A 7,500-nucleotide genomic window follows, 5' to 3' on the forward strand; every position below is an offset into this window, starting at 1 on the left:
CAGGTCGTTCATCCCATCTGCAGTCAGACTGTTTAATCAGACTCTTTAACAACATCACCACCTCATGCTACACACTGTGTGTGTTTTTAAGAACAATAACTCTTTACACAAGTGGAAGTGTAGATATCGTGTAATATTCTATTATTGTATTTTTTTATTTAACTGAATGTAAATATGTTTGATTTTTAACTTCTATTTTTATTTTTAATAAATATATTCCTGTCTCCTGTTTTCTTGAGCTGCTGTAATGCAAACATTTCCCCCATGGGGGATCAATAAAGTTTATCTTTAACTTTATCTTTAAGCTGATGATCAGAGATGTTCTCTGATACAGATGATCCACGCTGAGTAAAATCACAGAACTGATTCCTCACGTAACACACACACACACACACACGTTCATGTTCATGTTTTAATTAGAGAGAGAGAGAGAGCGAGAGAGAGAGAGAGAGGGGGGGGGTCTTTGGTCCTCGCTGATTGGAGCAGCAGGACGTGAACCGGAGTTTCAGATCTGACGGACTCGTCGGAGTCAGTCAACAGTTTAAAGGATCAGAACCGGGATCAGAGGGTGATCAGGACCAGGAACAGCGTGATCAGGAACAGTGTGATCAGGACCAGGAACAGTGTGATCAGGACCGGGATTCGGCTCCGGTGAGTTGGACTGGAGTGATCAGTGTTGAATAAAGCAGCGACCTTAGATGAATGTGTCGGGAAAAGATACTGGCGGAGTTTTTATGTAGCCTAATGTTTCTTCAAACACGATACAAAAACAATATCAATGTTTTAAATATTTTTCATATCTTAACGTGTTTTATGACTTATTTGCAGATTGGTAAATTATAAAGTTGATCCATACCTAAATTTATGATGATTAAAATCATCTTTTTGACTTTAAGCTACTTTAAAAAAACATTTTTAGATTTTATATTGATTGATGTACTGAAAATGATCTGCTGATGACACATCTGTGCTGAAATTCTTCAAATAATAGAAACATTTTGATATCACCACAAGTAGAATATAATAGAATAGAATAGACTTTATTGTCTGTCCCAACAGAGACAGACATTATCCTTTGAGGAGGCTCAAAAAATAAACACAACTTACATAAAAACAAAAAGTGCAGTACATTAAAAGATTTAAGATTAAGATTAAGATTAAGATTTACTTTTATTGATCCCCGCAAGGGGACATTTCTGTTTTTACACTCTGTAAGTCATGCAACACACACATGCACAAACAGGATCCTATGAACATGCACTAATGGAGAGATGTCAGAGTGACGGAGCGGCCCACAGCGGGCGCTCCTGAGCTGATGGTGGGGAGGGGGTTTGGTGCCTTGCTCAAGGGCACCTCAGCAGTGCTCAGGAAGTGATCTGGCACCTCTCCAGCTACCAGACCAACTTCCATATTTGGTCCACACCAGGACTTGAGCCGGCGACCCTCCGGTTCCCAACACAAGTCCCTACAGACTGAGCTACTGCCCCCCCAAAAAGAGGACTTAAAAACAACAGTTTCTAAAGTTATCACTCATGCCATCCGTGCTACAAAGCTATTGTTGTGACCCTAACCCGTCCATTTAAATCATTTTAAGATTCAACCAACACAGCAGCCACAATCTACGCATCTGTCAGACCAAGGACAATAGCCTGGTATGAGTCCGGAGGAACCACAATATTCCAACAATTTCTGTCCCAAATTTCCCCATGACCCATCCATCCATTATCTATACCGCTATACCGCCAGGGGGGGCTGGAGCCGATCCCAGCCGTCATTGGACGAGGGGCGGGGTTAAACACTGAACTGGTCGCCGGTCAATCACAGGGCTGACATACAGAGACAGACAACCAGCCACACTCACATTCACATCTACAGACAATTTAGAGTCAGCAGTTAACCTAACAAGCATGTCTTTGTGTGTTTTTTTACAGGGTCCAACATGAGACTGAAAAGCAGGCAGAAATCTTGGACAGATTGGTTGACTGACTGATTGATTGATTTTTCTCTCCTCAGGTTTCCACAGTAGGATGAAAACACTTCCTTAAACATTACGTCAGTATGACATCATCAGGGCCCGCCCCCCCCTCCCTCCCAGTGCACCGTCTTCAGCCTGTCTTATTCAGGATCGGACAGAGCTCCGGCCAGTCTTCACTCTGGCTCCACCACTTCCTGTCTTTCTGGATGTGGATTAGCTTACAGATGGTTCAGGTGAGCGCCTCGCACCAGCACTTCCACCCACACTCCATCAAGATACCTGGTGACATCACTCTGGGGGGGCTGTTCCCTATACATGCCCGTGGCCCCCACGGTCTACCATGTGGCGAGCTGAAGAAGGAGAAGGGGATCCACCGCATGGAGGCCATGTTGTACGCTTTGGACCAGGTCAACAGCGACCCGATGCTGCTGCCCAACATCACGCTGGGGGCCCGCATCCTGGACACCTGCTCCAGAGACACATACGCCCTGGAGCAGTCGCTCACCTTCGTCCAGGCGCTGATCCAGAAAGACACGTCCGACATACGCTGCTCCAATGGAGAACCGCCCCTCATCCGCAAACCAGAAAGGGTGGTGGGCGTGATCGGGGCGTCGGCCAGCTCCGTGTCCATCATGGTGGCCAACATCCTGAGACTGTTTGAGGTGAGAAACACTCAGGTAACATACATGTTATACAGGTTACACACAGGTGAGATATAGGTGATGTGCAGGTAACTTAAAGGGTACAGACAGGTGATATATCTGCTTTGTGTTTCTGGTTGGTGTCCAGGTGTTGCTGGTTGGTTAATGATTGGTTGCTGGTTGGTTTTAGGATTGGTTACAGGGTGTTCCTGTTTTTCTTTTCAGGTTGGTTTCTTGGTGTTGCTGATTGGACCGTGGTTAGTTGCTGGTTGGTTGTTTAGTGTTGTTGGTTGGTTTCTGGTTGGACCCTGGTTAGTTGCTGGTTAGTTACTGGTGTTTGCTGGTTGGTTTCTGGTTGGATGCTGGAAGTTGCTTGTTGGTTTCTGGTTAGTTGTTGGTTGGTTTCTTGGTGTTGCCGGTTAGTCACTGGTTGGTTGCTGCGAGTTGCTTGTTGGTTTCTGGTTAGTTGCTGGTTGGATGGTGGATGGTTGGTTGCTGGGTGTTGCTGGTTGGACCCTAATTATTTGCTGGTTGGTAACTGGTTTGCTGGGAGTTGCTTCTTGGTTTCTGGTTAGTCGTTGGTTGGTTTCTTGGTGTTACCGGTTGGTATTTGCGTGCTTGGAGGGTGTTTCTGTTGTTTTTTTTGGTTGGTTTCTTGGTGTTGCTGGCTAGCCACTGGTTGGTTGCTGGTTGGTTGTTGGTTGTTGCTGGGAGTTGCTTGTTGGGCCCTAGTTATTTGCTGGTTGGTTTTTCGTCTGTTGCTGGTTGGTTTTGGGTTGGTTGCTGGTTGATTGCTGGTCGTTAGTGGTTACTTGCACGTTGTTTGTTGCTGGTAGTTCCTGGTTTGTTTCTCTTTAACTGCTGGTTTTTGAAGAAGGTGATCATGTCAGTGTAAACCTAATAAATACAGCTTATAGGAATGATCTGATTTCGATTTATTATTTGTTTTTAGTTACAAGGTTCATAAACAACATGATTCATTTCCATAGATTTTGGCCCCTCCTACTTCCTCATCTCCAGCTGGCCAATCACAGCGTGAGACGGGTGCGATGTCATGGTTCTTCTGACTGTGGATCCTCTAAGAACACAGACAGTTCTGTTCGCTCCACTGAAGCATGAAGATGATGATGATGATGGAGGCCTGCTTTAGCTTTTTAATGTGGAGTCCTTCATTAATCTGCACACACACACACACACACACACACACACACACACACTATTTGGTGTTAATGTGATTGTTATTGAAGCTTTGACACACATTTAGCTTCGGCTGTTACACAGCACTAATCCAGTGTGTGTGTGTGTGTGTGTGTGTGTGTGTGTGTCTGTGTGTGTGTGTGTTTCCAGTGTTACCAGTAAGTGCATGTGTTTAATTTGACCCTGAGCCCTGACTGAAGGACAGGTATTCTGTGGAACAGCAGTCTGATCACTGATCAATAACTCTTGATTAATTATTCTTCATTGATTTTTAATTGGTTTCAGATCCCTCAGGTGAGCTACGCCTCCACGGCTCCGGAGCTCAGTGATAACAACCGGTATGACTTCTTCTCACGGGTGGTTCCTCCAGACTCATACCAGGCTCAGACCATGCTGGACATTGTGAAGGCGCTGGGCTGGAACTATGTGTCCACGCTGGCGTCTGAAGGAAGCTACGGCGAGAGCGGAGTCGAAGCCTTCATGCAGATCTCCAGAGAGGCCGGTACGTTTTCAATGTAGCGGCAAAATGTTTTGTTCTGTTATTTACAGAGACCCGACATTAGTCCATTATGAGACAGAACAACGTCTTTTACAGGAAGAAACCTAAAACAGAACCAGACTCATAGGCAGACAGGCAGAATCCTCGAACAGAACCAGACTCACCGGAGAACAGGCAGAAACCTTGAACACAACCAGACTCACCAGAGAACAGGCAGAAACCTTGAACACAACTAGACTCACAGGAGAACAGGCAGAATCCTCAAACAGAACCAGACTCACCAGAGAACAGGCAGAAACCTTGAACACAACCAGACTCACCAGAGAACAGGCAGAAACCTTGAACACAACTAGACTCACCAGAGAACAGGCAGAAACCTTGAACAGAACCAGACTCACCAGAGAACAGGCAGAAACCTGGAACAGAACCAGACTCACAGGAGAACAGGCAGAAACCTGGAACAGAACCAGACTCACAGGAGAACAGGCAGAAACCTGGAAGAGAACCAGACTCACCAGAGAACAGGCAGAAACCTGGAACAGAACCAGACTCACAGGAGAACAGGCAGAAACCTGGAACAGAACCAGACTCACAGGAGAACAGGCAGAAACCTGGAAGAGAACCAGACTCACCAGAGAACAGGCAGAAACCTGGAACAGAACCAGACTCACAGGAGAACAGGCAGAAACCTGGAACAGAACCAGACTCACCAGAGAACAGGCAGAAACCTGGAACAGAACCAGACTCACAGGAGAACAGGCAGAAACCTGGAACAGAACCAGACTCACAGGAGAACAGGCAGAAACCTGGAAGAGAACCAGACTCACCAGAGAAAAGGCAGAAACTTCGAACAGAACCAGACTCACGGGAGAACAGGCAGAAATCTCGAACAGAACCAGACTCGCTTTAGAACAGGCAGAAACCTTGAACACAACCAGACTCACTGGAGAACAGGCAGAAACCTCGAACAGAACCAGACTCACCTGAGAACAGGCAGAAACCATGAACAGAACCAGACTCACTGGAGAACAGGCAGAAACCTCAAACAGAACCAGACTCACTTTAGAACAGGCAGAAACCTCAAACACAACCAGACTCACTGGAGAACAGGCAGAAACCTCAAACACAACCAGACTCACTGGAGAACAGGCAGAAACCTCGAACAGAACCAGTCAATCTCTGACCTCTGACCTTGTCTGTCTCTCACCTGTCTGTCTCTCAGGGGGCGTGTGTATCGCTCAGTCGGTGAAGATTCCTCGCGAGCCGACGGCCGGTGAGTTTGATAAAATCGTGAATCGTCTGATGGAGACGAGTAACGCCCGAGGAGTGATCATCTTCGCCAACGAGGACGACATCAAGTAAGAACAAACCGATCTCGCCCACACTGTGACATCATCACAATTCAGTCCACTTCAGGGTATTCCCCTCTCTTCCTGGTAGGCGTGTCCTCGAGGCAGCGAGACGTGCTAACCTGACGGGTCACTTCCTGTTTGTGGGATCAGACAGCTGGGGGGCGAAGAGTTCACCAATCACAGAGCTTGAAGACGTCGCCGAGGGCGCTGTAACCATCCTGCCAAAACGAGCGTCGATAGACGGTAAGCCGGTACACAAACACACACACATTGTGTCTATGTGTGTGTTTACATGTTTGTGTGTGTGTGTCCAGGCTTTGATGAGTACTTCCTGTCTCGCTCTCTGGAGAACAATCGGAGGAACATTTGGTTTAACGAGTTCTGGGAGGACGACTTCAGGTGCAAACTGACCCGCCCTGGGATCAAACTGGACCCTGACAAGAAGAAATGTACAGGTAAGCTCGCAACCCGCAACAGTCAACCATCTCCTGTGACCCGGTGTGTCATGTGACCTGGCATGTCTTTGAAGGTCAGGAGAAGATCGGTCGGGACTCTGCGTACGAGCAGGAGGGGAAGGTCCAGTTTGTGATCGACGCCGTGTACGCAGTGGCGAACGCTCTGCACAACATGAAGCAGGATCTGTGTCCCGGCAGCTCCGGAGTCTGCGACAACATGGACCCCGTGGAGGGACGGCTGCTGCTCGAATACATCCGAGCGGTCAACTTCAACGGTGAGAAACTAACTGAGAAGTCATCTGAGGTCACAGCAGGTGTAGAGTTCACAGTTTGATTATGAAACACTTCTTTAACCAGCAGAAACTGTGAACAGAACCAGTAGGAGTCCAGTCATCAAATTTCCGTCACATAAGACCTTGTCCTACTTCACAGTCAGAAAATCTTACATGCACGCAATGGTGTTTTCTCGCATAACATATTGTTTTACAAGGTAGTGACGCACAACAGCGAGCACATTACAACTTATCAAGTCTCTCTTTGAAAAGGCAGTCCACATTGACCAGTTACCAAACTTTCATGGATGTTTTTAAAGTTTAAAAGGACCAAGACTGACAGCTAACTGCAGTGGCGGTTCTAGACCACTTTTATTGAGGGGGCCAAACTGGGGCCAGTTGTTTTGTGAGAGGGGAACATTAGACCCAGGTGAACAACAGACAAAGATGATCGCTTTAAAAAATATATATATATTATGCCAAATAACAGCGCACATCATTAAATACCACATCATTAAAGGCTTTATATATGATTTTTTGATCCAGCAGATGTCGCCCTTGAGCACCAGCATGAAACCAAAACAACTCGTGCTGCATTGTTGTGTTAGCATGCTAATGCTAGCTATCTTTATTATGCTCGTATCTTCACACTGCATGTAAATTTACCTGAAATGAGCGTGATCTAGAAACACAGTTAATCAGTGAGTACAGTATGTTATTCTTCTTTTCTCTAGTCCCTCAATTAAACAACTTTTATACACGAGGGGAGGAGTCAGCCGGCCGTCCGGGCGATGTAAACAAACTGAAGATAGGACTCTGAAAACTCTGAAAACATCACAGACAGTGGGACTCGGGTGTTACACCCATTGTAGACAGTCATGACTCACAGAGTTATTTTCAGAGGATATACTTGATTTATATTATATTTAAGTGTGAAAAATCACATATTAAGCCTTTAAATACCATGATTTATATTTGTTTCAGTAACAGTATTTAATACTAGATTGTGGGTCCGGTTGTTGAGTCAAATACTGTGTATTTGTTATTAGGGAGGGCTCTTCCTTTTGGAGGGGTGGCCACAGGGGGGACCAAGCTCAGTGTTACACTGA

At 46.1% G+C, this 7,500-nt stretch overlaps 1 protein-coding gene across 1 annotated transcript in view; it reads left to right on the forward strand.

The window, feature by feature from the left end:
- Positions 1 to 456: 456 nt before the first annotated feature.
- The window catches only part of grm6a (glutamate receptor, metabotropic 6a), a 16,003-nt gene continuing 8,959 nt past the window's right edge, over positions 457 to 7,500 (forward strand). The window contains exons 1-7 of the mRNA XM_061058352.1: positions 457 to 651; positions 2,014 to 2,637; positions 4,099 to 4,315; positions 5,535 to 5,670; positions 5,753 to 5,907; positions 5,979 to 6,119; positions 6,194 to 6,394. Coding sequence (XP_060914335.1) covers positions 2,059 to 2,637; positions 4,099 to 4,315; positions 5,535 to 5,670; positions 5,753 to 5,907; positions 5,979 to 6,119; positions 6,194 to 6,394 — 1,429 coding nt within the window. The 5' untranslated portion in view covers positions 457 to 651; positions 2,014 to 2,058. The remainder of the gene's footprint in view (positions 652 to 2,013; positions 2,638 to 4,098; positions 4,316 to 5,534; positions 5,671 to 5,752; positions 5,908 to 5,978; positions 6,120 to 6,193; positions 6,395 to 7,500) is intronic.

This window comes from Labrus mixtus, chromosome 15 (genome assembly GCF_963584025.1).
Source record: "Labrus mixtus chromosome 15, fLabMix1.1, whole genome shotgun sequence".
NCBI classification, from domain to species: Eukaryota; Metazoa; Chordata; class Actinopteri; order Labriformes; family Labridae; genus Labrus; species Labrus mixtus.